The sequence below is a fragment of the Macrosteles quadrilineatus genome, unplaced genomic scaffold, assembly GCF_028750875.1.
Source record: "Macrosteles quadrilineatus isolate MER2022 unplaced genomic scaffold, UCM_ALF_1.0 Scaffold_4__1_contigs__length_99947679, whole genome shotgun sequence".
Lineage (NCBI taxonomy): Eukaryota > Metazoa > Arthropoda > Insecta > Hemiptera > Cicadellidae > Macrosteles > Macrosteles quadrilineatus.
Genome location: NW_026542597.1, coordinates 30,706,786 through 30,724,306, shown reverse-complemented (window position 1 = coordinate 30,724,306; position 17,521 = coordinate 30,706,786). Strand labels below are relative to the sequence as shown.

At 38.1% G+C, this 17,521-nt stretch overlaps 1 protein-coding gene across 1 annotated transcript in view; it reads right to left on the bottom strand.

Annotated features, from left to right (window-relative positions):
• LOC128992488 (coiled-coil domain-containing protein 50) overlaps positions 1-13,386 on the bottom strand; it is a 33,640-nt gene extending 20,254 nt beyond the window's left edge. Inside the window, exon 1 of the mRNA XM_054416079.1 lies at positions 12,799-13,386. Coding sequence (XP_054272054.1) covers positions 12,799-12,901 — 103 coding nt within the window. The 5' untranslated portion in view covers positions 12,902-13,386. The remainder of the gene's footprint in view (positions 1-12,798) is intronic.
• Positions 13,387-17,521: the final 4,135 nt, after the last annotated feature.

Here is a 17,521-nt window from a genome sequence, read left to right as displayed (position 1 = left end):
GCAGGGCACGTTTTGGACAGGCGACCGACCAGGCAGAAGTCTTAAGAGATTTCCAACCGATTTAGGGAGGGAGAGGGATGGTAGGGAAAAACAAATAAACAAAGGTAGGTAGTCGCAATAATCAAAGAAGAACAATGTGACGATTTGTTCGTTAGCGCCACCATAAATGTGCAAGAGATTCACACGACACGGACAATACGCCGCAAATGCCAGCCATGCCAGCCCGGCCAGCGGGCCAGCAAGCACGGCTGGGCTGGGAGCTGAGGCACACAATGACTTGCGTCTTGCGTCGTCTCTTGTTCTCAGAATAATTAATTAATTACTCGAACTCTTACGTCCTATCTCGGAACGAGATTCCGACACGAAAGAATAAATACATCATCTCAAATAAGACTCCTCGACATAGGAAAATTTTACTTAATTTACAAGTTTTTAAAGTAATTTCTTAATTAGTTTCTTAATTTAATTGGTAATTTCCTAACTACAGCAGATAAATACAATTTCAAATCGTCCAAACTAACAAGTATAAATTTGTTATGCAAGCTTTACATTTTACTTAAAATATAAGGTAAGATTTAACTAACAATGTAGGCATCAGTAACTTACAAATACGCGGAACACACAAGATAAGTTGCCCTAAAACCTTAATGTCTATAACTTCGGAAACCTGTAAATTATCGCATAAAGGCAAGCAAAACTTACATGCAGATTTGATATTCGACGAGCAAATAAAATCGAGCTATGTCGCCAAAAAAGGCGATCGTGTGACGGTTGAAAATTCAAAATGTGAGGAGAGGACTTACTAGGCGTTGGCGTCTGTTGCTCGTCCGAGGCCGGGTGGCGGTGGCGGGTACAGGTGGGTTCATAACGCAATGTAATATCTGACCACAATAGACTATACCTGTCAGACTAGGGGAGGGGGAGGGGTGGGAAGAAACACTGGCCGTCACGGCAGGTGTTTGAACACAGCACAAAAACTCTACATTCCTTTCACTTCCTGCCTCCTGCCTCCAGTACTGCCAACATGCGTTGTCGCTCGGCGCGGCGGCTGGAAGCAGGGCTACCACACAAAGCGGGCCGCGCACTAAATGACTAAGTCGAAACTGGAGTTGAAGTTTATTAACGTTAAGTAATTTCATGCCGAGAAAATCTCAATTTTAAGCTTAAATAAAAGGGCAAACTTAAGCAATACCGGGTCAAAAAGCACGAACTAGATAAAAAAGCATACTGTAGCCGGGAAAAGTGACCAGAATAGTTTTTGTCCCAGAACGGTTAGCCTATAACACGATAAAAATTACCACCACATGACATAATATCAAGCCTTATGGGAGTTAATGGTTGTAGTGGTCTTGAAATAAGCCAGAACAGGTCAAATAGCGCCAAAATAGAATATTGTAACATAAGTTTTATTCAACCAAAGCATCATTTATTGATAGGTTTATTAAATCTAAGAGAAGAACAATATTTTCCTTTAATCAGAGTTAAAAGTTTTACAGAACAGGTTAAATAGTGCAAAAATAGAATATTGTAACATAAGTTTTATTCAGCCAAAGCATAATTTATGATGGATTTATGAAATGTAAGAGAAAAGCAACATTTTCCTTTAATCAGAGTTAAAAGTTTTAAACATAAATAAATCAATAAAATGACATATTGGATTGATAGTTGAATAAATCTTCCCAACTAACCACACAGAGTTAACTTTTGGTTAGAATTGCTAATTTATATATTTCTCCAAGTAAAAAGAATTTAATGCAAATAACAGGTTTAGTGTAGTGTAGCAATTTAGGGTGAGATATGGACAGATGTCTGAAGTTTCTACTGCAAGTTTATTTTTTACTCAGCGTTTCTACCAAACCAAAAATAACAGAGGATAAGGTGAATTAGTTTTACCTTTGGCCTTCTGAGAGAAATGTTAAGACTGGTTGTTGCAGTTTAAATTCAAGTAAATTTTTTTTCGGAGGAAAGGATTTATGAGAACAGAATAAATAGTTCAAAAATATAATCATAAAAATGCTTTGCATGCATTAAGCTTTTCAAAAATTAAGTTGTTAGTATTAAAATAATGACTATTTTAGCCAACCATTATGCATTAATTCTATATTTTAATAAATTTAGAAGGAACCAAACTCCATCCATGCTCACCATTTAAATTATTAGAGACAAACCTAGGGGAAGAGTGGAAGGGGGGATGGAGTGGGTAATATTATATTCTAGAGCAAGTGAAGGAGGATGCAATTTTTAGCGTCGGCTGCTAGACTTTTTAAAATTTTAAACATAATTTCTAAAAAACTGAAACCCTAAACCAAAATTATGGCTTCGACATTCATTAGTTCTCAAAATTATCTTTCTTTCAACACAAAAATCATGAAAATCCGTCAAGTAGTTGATTCAGAATCGTGAAATAATAAAAACCCTGTCACGTTTTAGTATTATATACTAGGATGATGAGAGAGACTTGACTACAGCAGATCAATGCAACACCACAGCACAGTGGTTGATAACTGTCAGTGCAAAACTACGCATTCCTCACTTCAGGTTTCAAATAGGCCTAACTTAACAGTAGGCTAATCTTTTCAACCCTGGATATCTGTCCAAATCAAGGTTCTCCAATGAATACCAAAAGGAGAACACCCTGAAAAAGGAAACAACAAAATACATAAATGTATCCCCGCTCTGAACTAGACAAAACGGTGTGATTAACTAAGGCATCTGAAAAGATTATCATCGCAAAGTGGAAGCATTTACTCAGGTCTTTGGCCAGTGTAAAAATTATTTACCTCAATTGATCACACGCTTGAAGATTTAATATGAAACTGCCCTATCAAACTAAGTGCATTTGGGTAGCTTAAACCCTTAAACTCAAGGATCACGTAATAACAATATTCCCATTGTTTACTCAATAGTACTACTACACCCTAGCTTTCAGGATCAATGGTTGTGGTAAGCTCTTTACAATATGACACTCCCAGATGGCTGGCAAAAACAACAACCACTACATACATGGCTCATCAAGCTATGAGCCACATCATTGAACACATCATCAAGAACCAACTTATGTAGTATCAGCAAGAAATGGCGTCGAATGAAGTCATGGTTGTCTAGTTGAATACCTTGCTTAAACTTAGTAGCCAATTTGATTGTATTAAAAAGGTGTTCAGTGTAGCAGTTTCCAAATCAGCTGATCTTTTAATATACTGAAACAAAGTGGTTGAACCTAAGAGAAGAACAAACTCCTTGGTTTGGATTACCACAAAGGAATGAGACCTAAACAAAGTGAAGAGGTTGACTTCCTGGATGTGATGAACAAATAAAACCACATTTTTAAGACCAGGATGTGAAGACAGACATTTTTGTTTTGCACAATATATCATTTTTGGTTTCGCAAACCAGCATGAACCAGCATGACAACCAAACCAGCAACCAGCATGACATGGGAACAGGGGTTTGTGGGGTTAAAATAGGTTTTTCCCACTTTTGACCTTCTTTTTTTTGTCCTAGGACGCTAGGCACGAGCCTGGGATTGTTTTCACATTACTTAGGCTAGACCTATGGGTTGCAGCATTATCACTTAGATAAAATCCATTGGGGATTTGAACCCAGGACCTCTTGAACCGGTTTACAAGTTTGTCGTCTTTTTAAAGAAAATATGGCTCTAATTGCCCGCTTCTGCAAACGGAATAGAAATAAGGTCCACTTATTCTCATACCCCCGATACGGGCAAGGCATAGGTAAGATGAGGGAAAATAAGACCATAATAGGCGGAAAGGATGACATCAGATTTTGCCGAATTTGCAAGGGTGCAGATGACAAATATTCCTAAACTAACTTTTTTTATTACGTGGTCAATAATATGATGGTAAAACTTTATAACTTGTCGTCTAAAAACAATCCAAGAAATTTAGTGCAACTAATGGGGTGGACAGGATACTCATAGCTAGACGAATGCTAAAAGATAGGGAAAAACGATCGGAGATGTGGAAATTAAGAAGATGCATTTTGAGGGAATTGACAGAGAGCTGATTGTCGTCAAACCACTGAGCCAAGTTGTTGGCCTCTGGGAATGTTAGTTGTTCTCAGGACTTATTCTCCAATAGAATAACATGGGAATTTTAAATTTACATTTTGTCATTTTTTCTGTAACTATTAGACACACAACAACGCTACAATATACTAAATTATTTGTTTTTTTAGCTTTTTATAAAATGGTTTGGAAAGAAATTGCAAAATTGTATGTTTTTAGGGTCAAAACTGGGAAAAACCAGCTTTTACCCCTTAAACCACCGTTCCCATAGTCCGATCAATGCTGGTTCGCAAACTTGTTCGAATAAATGTAGGTTTACACATTTGTACAAATTTCATCAAAATCTGATAATTTTTGCTCGAGTTATCGTGCTAATGGACACACATATATATAAACCTTACTAATATTGTAAATGTGAAAGTTTGTGTGTTTGATTATTTGTTTGTTTGTCTGAAGTTCAATCATGCATTAACTACTGGACAGATTGGGCTGAAATTTGGCTCACATTCCCGATTAACATAGGTACCTATAGGTATTAACATAGGTATCTACCTGCATATTCTTATCTCAAAAATCATTACCGGCTCCACCCCAGTGGCTCTGTATTTCCCCATCTTAACCTTATGAGTATTCATATTTACTAGGTGGCGTTCGCAGAGGCATCCACAAAATTGAGCGGAGTCATCAAGGGTTTATATTATATTGTTTTGGTCATACTGCAGTAATACCAGTCGTTTTAATGTATGCGTTGCGGGTCTAAAGTAGCATTTTTACTCTTAAGGAAGTAAAAATAGTTTTTATCCTCTATGGAGTAAAAATCAGCTGTTGTCAACTCAGTTGTAAAATACTATTATAAACGATTGCATGTATCGAAATATGTATCGATTCGTGCTTCGTAATTATTTTAACCTACAGTCTACAGTCTCTTCCCATAGTGTTTTAGCATTGCAGATAAATTAATCCATTCCCACACTCAACACGCTCACCTTTACTACTTCCTTCACCACCCCCTACGTCGTGGACCTATTTCCCTCTCTTCCCATAGCATTTTAGGATTGCAGATACATTAATGTAAATTGCCAAAGACAGTTCCCACACTCTGTACTGCAAGCCTTACTACTTCCTTCGCCATTTCCTACGTCATGGACTTGTTTCCTTCCCTTCTCATAGCATTTTTGGATTAAAGATACATCAATCTAACTGCCATAGACGGTTTTCACACTATGCTCATACTTTACTACTTCCTAAGCCATTTCCTACGTCGTGGACCTGTTTTCATTCTTTTCCATAGCAATTTTGTATTTTAGATACATTAATCTAATTGCCACAAACATTCCCCACACTCCGCACTGCTAGTCTTTACTACTCCTTTCACCATTTTCTATGTCGTGGGGATGCTTCCATCCCTTCTCATAGCATTTTAGCTTTGCAGATACACCTAACCGCTACAAACGGTTTCCAGTTCCCACACTCCAAACTGCTCACCTTACTACTTCCTTCACCTCTTCTTACGTCGCGGACATGTTTCCCTCTCTTCCCATAGAATTTTAAGATTGTAGATACCTTAATCTAATCGTCATTAACAGATCCCAATCTCTGGACAGCTCACCTTGACTACTTCCTTCACCACTTCATACGTCTCGGACCTTTTCTCTCCCTTCCCATAGCATTTTAGGATTGCAGATCCCATAATCTAATCGTCATAAACAGTTCCCAAACTCCAGACTGCTCGCATTTACTACTTCCTTTACCACTTCCTACGTCACGGACCTGTTTACCTCCCTTCCCATAGCATTTTAGGATTACAGATACCTTGATGTAATCGTCATAAACAGTTCCCACACTCCGGACAGCTTGCCTTGACTACTTCCTTCATCACTTCCAACATCGTGGACCTGTTTTCCTCCCTTCCTACAGCATTTTATAATTGCTGAAACATTAATCTAATCGTCATAAACAGTTCCCACACTCCGGACAGCTCGCCTTGACTACTTCCTTTATCCTTTCCTACGTCGCGGACCCGTTTTCCTCCCTTCCCATAGCATTTTATGATTGCAGATACCTTAATTTAATCGTCATAAACAGTTCCCACACTCCGGACAGCCCGCCTTGACTACTTCCTTCATCCTTTCCTACGTCGCGGACCCGTTTTCCTCCCTTCCCATAGCATTTTATGATTGCATATACCTTAATCTAATCGTCAAAAACAGTTCCCACACTCCGGACGGCTCGCCTTGACTACTTCCTTCATCACTTCCTACGTCGCGGACCCGTTTTCCTCCCTTCCCATAGCATTTTATGATTGCATATACCTTAATCTAATCGTCAAAAACAGTTCCCACACTCCGGACAGCTCGCCTTGACTACTTCCTTCATCACTTCCTACGTCGCGGACCCGTTTTCTTCCCTTCCCACGGCATTTTATGTTTCTTGATACCTTAATCTAATCGTCATGAGCAGTTCCCACATTCCAGACTGCTTGCCTTTACTACTTCCTTCATCCTTTCCTACGTCGCGGACCCGTTTTCCTCCCTTCCCATAGCATTTTATGATTGCAGATACCTTAATTTAATCGTCATAAACAGTTCCCACACTCCGGACAGCCCGCCTTGATTACTTCCTTCATCCTTTCCTACGTCGCGGACCCGTTTTCCTCCCTTCCCATAGCATTTTATGATTGCATATACCTTAATCTAATCGTCATGAGCAGTTCCCACATTCCAGACTGCTTGCCTTTACTACTTCCTTCATCCTTTCCTACGTCGCGGACCCGTTTTCCTCCCTTCCCATAGCATTTTATGATTGCAGATACCTTAATTTAATCGTCATAAACAGTTCCCACACTCCGGACAGCCCGCCTTGACTACTTCCTTCATCCTTTCCTACGTCGCGGACCCGTTTTCCTCCCTTCCCATAGCATTTTATGATTGCATATACCTTAATCTAATCGTCAAAAACAGTTCCCACACTCCGGACGGCTCGCCTTGACTACTTCCTTCATCACTTCCTACGTCGCGGACCCGTTTTCCTCCCTTCCCATAGCATTTTATGATTGCATATACCTTAATCTAATCGTCAAAAACAGTTCCCACACTCCGGACAGCTCGCCTTGACTACTTCCTTCATCACTTCCTACGTCGCGGACCCGTTTTCTTCCCTTCCCACGGCATTTTATGTTTCTTGATACCTTAATCTAATCGTCATGAGCAGTTCCCACATTCCAGACTGCTTGCCTTTACTACTTCCTTCATCACTTCCTACGTCACGGACCTGTTTACCTCCCTTCCCATAGCATTTAAGGATTGCAGATACCTTGATCTAATAAACAGTTCCCACACTCCGGACTGCTTGCCTTGACTACTTCCATCGCCACTTCCTACGCCACGGACCTGTTTTTCCCTTTCCATAGCATTTTATGTTTGCAGATACCTTAATCCAATCGTCATAAACAGTTCCCACACTCCGGACAGCTCGCCTTGACTACTTCCTTCATCATTCCTACGTCGCGGACCCGTTTTCCTCCCTTCCCATAGCATTTTATGTTTGTTGATATCTTAATCTAATTGTCATGAACAGTTCCCACACTCCAGACTGCTCGCCTTTACTACTTTATTCACCACTTCCTACGTCACGGACCTGTTTACCTTCCTTCCCATAGCATTTTAGGATTGCAGATACCTTGATCTAATCGTCATAAACAGTTCCCACACTCCGGACAGCTCGCCTTGACTACTTCCTTCATCACTTCCTACGTCGCGGACCCGTTTTCCTCCCTTCCCATAGCATTTTATGATTGCAGATACCTTATTCTAATCGTCATAAACAGTTCCCACACTCCGGACTGCTCGCCTTTAATACTTCCTTCACCACTTCCTACGTTGCGGACCTGTTTCCCTCCCTTCCCATAGCATCATAGGATTGCAAATACCTTACTCTAATGGTCATAAACAGTTCCCACACCCCTGACTGCTCGCATTTACTACTTCCTCCTCCCTTCCATAGCATCATAGGATTGCAAATACCTAATATAATGGTCATAAGCAGATCCCACACTCCGGACAGCTTGCCTTGACTACTTCCTTCATCACTTCCTACGTCGTGGACCCGTTTTCCTCCCTTCCCTTATAGTTTTTGGAATGCAGATACCTAAATCTAATCGTCATAAACAGTTTCCACACTCCAGACTGCTCACCTTTAGTACTTCCTTTAGCACTTCCTATGTCACGGACCTCAAGCTAGTGTCGTCATTTGATTATATTTATGATTCATACAGTTTCTGTTCTAATATCTGTGGAATAATGCTATCAGCTATTTCTTTATCTACTGCATTCAAAAGTCAACAGCTGATCATATGTCTTTGTTTATGTGTCAAATACTGCTTCCATAAGGATTACATTGAAACTTTGAGACCCAGTGGGGCGGATTCCTGAGAGTTATTTTTAACGCCATATAGATGTTGGCACTCACCGATATGGACTTTATCACCATCCAAAATTTGAAAACGATTGATTCAGCCGTCTAGGAGGAGTTTGCGTATTACGAAATGCATAAAAGTCGACGTATAAGAGCTTCGCTCGCTTCGCTCGCTCCGCTCAAAAAGGGATTAAAGAATTTAGTCAGCTGTTTCAAGTAAAAAAGTTGGTTCTATGATATGCAAAAGCATTAAAAAGTTTTACAAGATTACCAACAGGGTGCAGCACTATTATTTTTTTGCATTTATGTAAACAGCTAATTTCAACTAAGCAGCAACAAAAAAAACTGTGATACGCAATGAGAACTGTCAAAGTAGAATTGTTTACATTTATGTTTATGTTTTTAATTTCATGAATAACTAGCAGTTACCCGGCGCGATGCTGCGCTAACAACTATTATTTCTAGGATAATGGTTATTTTTTCTTTACAATCTATCTTTATATAGGGCCTATTCATTAGGTGTACCGTATGAATATATAAGTTTTTACTTTGATAAAGGTTTTTACTATTTAATTTTTACATATAATTTAATACAGTTGGGGAGAGTTTAAACATTGTTGAGTGCACAGGTGTGCTGCGATTGGTGTTTAAATATTTCGACTTATAGTAGACTCCCTCTTATCCGGACACCTTTTAACCGGACATCGGTTTAAAAAAAAAAAAATTCTTTGCAAATTGTGATTAAAGTCTTATAAATCACTAAGTTAACTAAGTGTTAATAACTTATTGGCACATTTGACCATTAAGTGTCAATGACTTTCTAACTTAGAACCTAACTTAACCTTGGTTTACCCAAAATCGATTGGCACTTCGCTACCTAACCAAAATTATGAATGGGTTAGGCTAGGTTAAGTTGTATAGGTTGGATTATATTTAATTTAGTTTACCCAAAAATCGTTCATTTTCGGCACTTTGCTATTTTTACAACTTTTCAGACCTGGTTTACTGGGTAAAAATGGCATTTGCCAAAAAAGTGGACGAAGGAGTAAGTGTTTGAAATTTCCAACTTAAATAACAAGAAAACCACATGAAAAGTAAAAAAAAAATTTCAGGTGTCAAAAATTGTTGATTTCTAGCTTTTTGCAATGTTCAAACACAATTGAAATGGTAGGCCTAGTCGTTTGGGACCCCCAAAAGTGCCAAAGGGAAAAAGTGCTTAATCCTTTTGCTGCCACGGTCCGATATATCGGACAGCGGCGCTATTGCGAAAACAGCCACGGTCCGATATATCGGACGTCTGCTAAATGTTTGTTTACTGGCCAGCTGATCGTCCAAATGGGACGTATAAACCTATGGAACGATTTGTCATGAGTCGGGCTACATGTAGAAACAGCTTTTGCTTTAAGTTACTTTGAGTTTCGTTTTTTGTATGACTGCTGGAAAAAGTGGCATTGCATCATCTGTGTTTGTATATACATAAGAGTGCTGTTGGAGGCTAATTGTCGTGTGTTTCTACAATTTTTATTGTGTTTTACGAGTGATTTTGTTTATGAAAATGAGTTACCCCACTGTATAATATAGCCCAATTTATTTCTAATTTGTTTGGTAACCATGGATTATGAAGTAAATATTTATTTGAAAGTCAATAATTAGGACTAAGTGATAAGAGTAGGCCTATGTACGTAGGCCTAGGCCTAAAGTATTTTTTCAAAAAAAGCACCAAACTGTGAGCTGATTTTTTGACGTTAAGACTTTCAAATTTAGCCAGTTTACTAACAAATATATGTAGAACACATATCTATCACTTACTTATAAGAAATATTTTTTTCTGGTGTAGGCCCTACATAGTTGCTGGCTTATGAATTTAATTTGTATGTATTTTTTTTGTATTGCAAAACATGTTTTTAATAAGTTATGTACGGGAATAAAAAACCAAATCCAACCAAATGAATTGTATATTAATTTAAAAACAAATTTATAACTAATCTAACAATAAAAAAGAATTAATTATTGTTCTATGCCTTAAGAAACAAGAGATAGATAGAGCTTGTTAATCAAAACATTGCGCTTGACCAAAAATTGGCCTTAGCGGTTTTAACATGCGACTACTTAAAAATTTTGGCGGCAAAAGGGTTAAACTAGCCTAAGTAATTTTGGTAGATAAGGTAAAAAAATCAATAACTTAACATAAGTAGGTAGAGTTCAGGTAAGTACCCTTTTTTACAAATTACAATTTCATCCGATAGTATGGCCTATCTAAGGTTCTCAGCGGAACTGTACCCAGTTATTGTCTTAAATTAGGCTACCTTCTCATTCTTCATTTCATTATAAAATCACAGAGGATACGTGTCCGGTAACCGGACGTGGATTAGGCGTCCGGAAGTGACGTCATCGGGTTGTGGGGGCTCGGAACGCCATTACCACAACGATACGATGTACAGCCAACGGTGTTCGTGGTGTAGTGGATAGGCCTAAGAGGTCCCTGGTTCAAATCCCATCGGTGACTATAACTTTTTGTCAAAGATCTTGCTTTGAATGTCATGTCTTCTTAACTCTACATAATTTGTTAGAATTTTTGGCATATAATTTTATTAGATTTTTTCATTATCAGCAAGTTTGGTTGGTTAGGTTAGGTCATGACAGTAAAACTGCCGAAGGCCTAATTTACATCCGGTTACCGGACGCGTAAGTTATCCTCTGCGGAAAAAAATGGGCTAAACTTAGGCCTGAGTTAGTTACTAAATTGTAGCCTTCATTAAGCCTAGTCTTGACATTTGTAAACCCTTACATATTTACATTTAACACGTTCACTGCGCTACGAGATCCCGAGGTCTTGTATCGTACCTAGCCCGTAGTGCAGGACCCATAATTTGGCTTCTTTCCAAAAATTGCGACATCGATATTTCGGCGTACAGTTATCATAAAGAAATGAAACTTGTACATAGCCTATATAATGCATTTTTCTTGGTGTATCAACAAGTAAATATGAAATTAACGAGATATATAGATCTCGTAACGCACTGAAGTAATAAACTTTTACTTTATTACGATACGAGACCCTTAGGTCTCGTATCAAAAATAGTTGTTCCAAGCACTAAATGAGGCTAATGGGGTGATTAGTAACCATGGTAACCTTAGTCGAATGCTTGGATGAAAGAAGGAAACCAAAGAAATAATTCAAGAACTAAGAGAATTAAAGAATAAGTAATGGTTTTTTATGCTGTTATTTTTTAGTTAGCCTACCTTATCTAATGTTTTATAGGTTTACATATTTATCTACCTATTTCAACTACAGGAACATAAATCTTGTTTAACTATTGACATGTTTCTCTTCTAAAACAGCACTAACGGATGCATATTAAAGGTCACTGGTAAATTACCTAAAATATCACGATTGTGCAATGTTGTATTTTGATGTAAAAAAGCAAATCATTAATTAGAATAATTAATACATTAATTCAAATATTTCTCCTGGTCCCTACTAAATCATACAAAAATCAATGCTAAATAATCGTCAAACCGGACAAGCAATTTCCTATAAACAACTTTGTATCATTGGATTTTGTTTTGCAATTGGAATCTCCTTTCCCAGCCCTTTAGGGAAGTGTTGCAAGTCTAAATATAGCTTCAAGGTTGCACCCATCCCTTCCCCCCGCCCACTTGACTCACTGTTGGCACGCACTCATTTCGAGGTCATAGCCCAACCCCAAAATTATAACGAAATAAATACAGTAATTTGTAAACATACTTCATTTGTATTTCATTTAGCCTGAAATCAGCCGTAAGGAAACGCATTCATATAATAAGTGATAAAAGAAAGATAAAATATATTTTTTATAACGGTTACGATTATAAGGAGTTTGTAAATAAACAGATAACATATATTTTTTCTTAATTTGTTATTGTAGGAAAAGAATAAATACAAATAAATAATTAACTACCTTATTACAGCTGTGCGGTACGAGATCTCGGGGTCTCGTACAATGACGTCATATTTACTTCCTGGGCTGGCTGAAGATTGTCAACAATGTACTGGTTCACATAAACAAACACTCAGCGCTCTCTCGCCTTTCTTTACGAGGTTATGATGCGCAAAAGATTACTGCGCAACGTAATCGGGGTCTCTTATCGCACCTGGGTAATCATAGCAGACGAGACCTATAGATCTCGTAACGCACCATTGGAATAATGCTGGAAAATATACAACGCAGTGAACGTGTTAAGCCTAGGCCTACTAAAACTTAAAAGCAGTCCAAAGGCTAGGCCTAGAAAAATCGTCTACAACACCCTTAAAAATATTGATATTTACTGACTTTTTCATTACTTAGCCTATTCAAATGTCTTAATAAATGTATGCCTACCTTCAGTCACACGCCCTGGTTTAGGCAAGGTGTCAGAAGTTCTGGTAGATCTAGATCTTGAATTATTATTAGTTTCACTCATAGCTCTCAGTTCGCACTGCATTGTCCCGATAATGTATTCTTCTGGAATTTGGATTCTAAAAACGTTGGTAACACATTTCTTAGGTAAGGAACTTTATTAAGACGCGCGTCACGAATTGGAATTAAGTTAATACGTGGTTAATACATTACAATAGCAAAACCAAATTATCGCCATGGCAACGCTGCCACGGCTTTCTTACTAACTTACTTGCCACATAGCTAAGGTTTCTGTGTAAACATTGCGTTTTAAGCCATTTAACCTAAGAGAAGTCTTTTTTTAACTATTGGCATTTTATAATAGTCACACTCAAGATAAAAGAAATTTAGGGAGTATGTAAATAAAAACGTACGACAAGCAGTGTGGGCGAGCACTCGGCAAAAGAGGACGAAACGAAGTCCGTCTGCTGACGTCCGAGGCGAGGCGAGGCCGCGAGCGCGAGGGACAACGAAGAACGAAGAACGACAACGGGAACGACACAAAAAAATAACAAAATCGTGGTGTGGTGACTCTGACTCGTGAGAGAGCAGCAGCAGCAGAGCTGAGCAGAGTCGAGATCGAGAGTCGAGCCAGACAGAGAGAAGAGAAGAGAGAACAGAGGATACAGGACAGAGGAGAGAAGAAAAGAAAACAGAACAGGATAGAGTAAAAAATTAGGTCGAGCGAGAGCCAAGAGGATGCTGCCATAGATTAAACATACGAGTCGAAGCACAGACTACTGTGGAAAAGTAGTGAGTGGCCGTGTCTCGGATCGCGGTCGTAGGCATTGAGGGGTGTGGATACTATACTATATCTATGGCATGACGACTCTCAAGTCTCGACCCCGGACCCTCTACGATTAAAAGCTACGGTGTTAAAATCACTGAGCTAAAATTATAACTGGAGGTAGCACTGCCATGGCAGAAGTCTGTCAAAAGCGTGTCGCTGACTTTAATAGGTTGGTATAGCAGCGAGTTTTTTCATCCAATAGCATGGCTTCTATAACTAGGTTTGTATAGCAGTGAGTTTTTTCATCCAATAACGTGGCTTCTTTATAACTCACACCTCACGCAAACGAGCCGGCTGGCGACACGCATCTTTGACATTCAGTTATACCTCCAGTTAGAATTATAGCTCAGTGGTTAAAATACAGGAAAAGCTTACGAGTCAACGATTAAAAGGGCATCACAAAGTCGGAGTAAATCTCTGACTCTGGTTAGTGTATGTATTTATTTATTTATTCCAACGGTTTCTCCATCAATAAAATTGTATCTAAAACTAGGCAGAGGCTGAACGTTCTAAATAAGTAAGTAATGCTAATTCAAACTAAGAACTATAACTAATTAATAAAGTAACAAATAAAAAGTTAATAGCAATAATAACAACTAATAAAGCTGACAATAAATACAGAATGGGACCTAAGAACTTGATACTTGGATTTGTCTCCTGGAATTTTATCTACGCCGAGGTCGTCAATTAGAATTTAATAACTCGTTTATTCAACCAAAGTAACAAATACAAATTTGCATTAGTCATGTCAAACAAAATGATCTCTGGTTATTTACTTATAGAGGTCGTCCAGTGATCGAAAACTCGACCAAAAATATGTAATGTGTAGGCCTAAAGTATAACAGTAAAATACCCCCGCCGCAGCAAACCTGCAGACTAAGCGAATTTCCATTTGACTGATTGGATTTACACTGAAATGTCTACTTAAAAATATAACATTTATTCCCGATTTAAATAGAATTAGTTTAACAAGTACTTAGGTTTGCTGCATCAGGGAGGGTAAAACTGTTTTTTTTTTGTAAAATGTTAGTAGGCTAGTTAGTAAGAAATAAAAACATTTTCCAAATTTGATCAAAATATGTTCATAAACAAGCAAATTACAACAGTTTACTTATTCTCCATAAGAATAAACATGGGAATTTTAAATTTACAATTTTTTTTAATTTTTCCGTAACCATTAGGCGCATAATAACGCTTCAATATACTAAATTATTTGTTTTTTAAGCTCTACAAAATGGTTTGGAAAGAAATTGCTAAATTTTATTTTTTTGGGTTAAAAATGGGAAAATCCTATTTTTACCCCAAAAAACCCGTTCCCATGGTCCGATCATGTGGATCGTGAACTCGTTCGAATAGACGTAGGTTTACACATTTGTACCAAATTTCATCAAAATCGGATCATTTTTGCTCGAGTTATCGTGCTAACGGACATATATATATATATATGAATTTTAACGGATGGTGTTTTTGGCCTCTAGGGACCTCAAAACGAAAAAAAATCGGTCCCGCGTCCAGGTCTTACCATGAGTACTACGGTAATAGCTTATTCCCTATATGGGAAATTCGCTAAAAGTAAAGGCAGCCTACAGATAAAAGTACTCAATCCAGTAAAAAATGGCAGCTGATTGAAATCTTTAGAATTTAGAATTAACTTGCAATTTTATATTCAATTGGCTGCCATATTTTACTGTGTTAAGATAGATACCTCTAGTTTGCGTTGTTAGTTATCTTTTATCACGAACTTCAAAATGAGGGGTCACTTGATGAGGCTTAACATTTAAACAATTTTAATTTCCCCCAAAATCCCCCATTTTGGGTTTGGGAACCAAGTAGCAATTAGGCTCAAAAAGTACATCATAACATGCCATAAAGGTGTGTAGAGTTTAGATATCCTAATGTGAGCCGTTACAAAATTTACTGGGGGTCTCCAGACTTGGAAAGCTGTAACTGTAAGTTAAATTTAACTTCTGAGAAATTTAATTGGCTGCTATTTTTTACTGGATTGAGATATAGACCTCTAGTTGCGTTGTTGGTTTTCTTGTACCAGCAGTACCTTCAAAATGAGGGGCCACTCGATGGGTCTTACCATTTGAAACTTTTGAGTTTCCCCCAAAATCCCCCCTATTGGTGATGTACACCAAGTGGCAGTTATGCCCAAAAAGTACTTCATAACATGATAACATCCCATACAGGTGTGCCGAGTTTAGTTTTTCTAGTATAGGCCGTTAAAAAATTAACAGGGGGTCTCCAGACTTTTTACTTACCCTGTATAAGTATAAAATATAATAAAGATATTAATAAGTTTATGGATTATTATTTTTGTTAATTGGCCATTTCTTTGCCACCCTGGCGTTAACCAACATTGCCCACAAAACACTGAAAAGAATCCGGAGGTTTACAACCTCCGTGACACTAGAGCCTATTAGATTTCTGAAAAAGAAAAACTGCCAGATTGTGATGTTGGATTAAAATGGAATGGTATTTTAAAGGAAGAGGCAATAGTTATTTTCCTACAGTTACCTAACAATGTACATGTTCTCTCACTGATTTGAGAAAGCAAAGTGGCCAATTCGCTCATCAGTGAGACAATGTTAACATTGTCTCACTCTAATTACTTTGTCCCTCTCCAGATTTGCAACGTGAAGGCACGAAATAGTGAGCGCGTGACATGCAGGCAACGTCGTATGCGCGCGAAATACGTTGGCAGCACTGGCTGAAAATCAGCTGGTCAGCTTTTGTAACTGTTGTATTTGTCACTTCATATTAAATGTTATATTAAAAGCTCACTTCTGTGTAAAAATAGGTTATGTTTCTTCACCAATTTATTTGTTTTATGGTAACTGTAGGAAAAGTATAATGTGCAACTCGAGTTCAAAGTACAATTGCCTCACTCGAGAAACCATTCCTCACTCGCCTACGGCTCATGAGTAAGGATTTCTCTCGAGTGAGTCAATTGCTCACTTTTCTCACATTAGTTCACACTTTAGTCTCACACTTTAGTTGCACATTATACTTTTCCTACAGTTACCATAAAACAAATAAATTGGTGAAGAAACATAACCTATTTTTACACAGAAGTGAGCTTTTAATATAACATTTAATATGAAGTGACAAATACAACAGTTACAACAGCTGACCAGCTGATTTTCAGCCAGTGCTGCCAACGTATTTCGCGCGCATACGACGTTGCCTGCATGTTACGCGCTCACTATTTCGTGCCTTCACATTGCAAATCTGGAGTGAGACAAAGTAATTAGAGTGAGACAATGTTAACATTGTCTCACTGATGAGCGAATTGGCCACTTTGCTTTCTAGTGCTTTCTATTGGACAATTTGTGCAACTAGTGAGAAAAGTGAGCAATTGACTCACTCGAGAGAAATCCTTACTCATGAGCCGTAGGCGAGTGAGGAATGGTTTCTCGAGTGAGGCAATTGTACTTTGAACTCGAGTTGCACATTATACTTTTCCTACAGTTACCATAAAACAAATAAATTGGTGAAGAAACATAACCTATTTTTACACAGAAGTGAGCTTTTAATATAACATTTAATATGAAGTGACAAATACAACAGTTACAAAAGCTGACCAGCTGATTTTCAGCCAGTGCTGCCAACGTATTTCGCGCGCATACGACGTTGCTTGCATGTTACGCGCTATTTCACTGTCACTATATGTCATGTCACTATTTCGTGTCTTCATGTTGAACATCTGGAGTGAGACAAAGTAATTAGAGTGAGACAATGTTAACATTGTCTCACTGATGAGCGAATTGGCCACTTTGCTTTCTCAAATCAGTGAGAGAACATGTACATTGTTAGGTAACTATAGGAAAAGTATACTATTTCCACTTACACTTACCAAGGTTTATAGTGTGA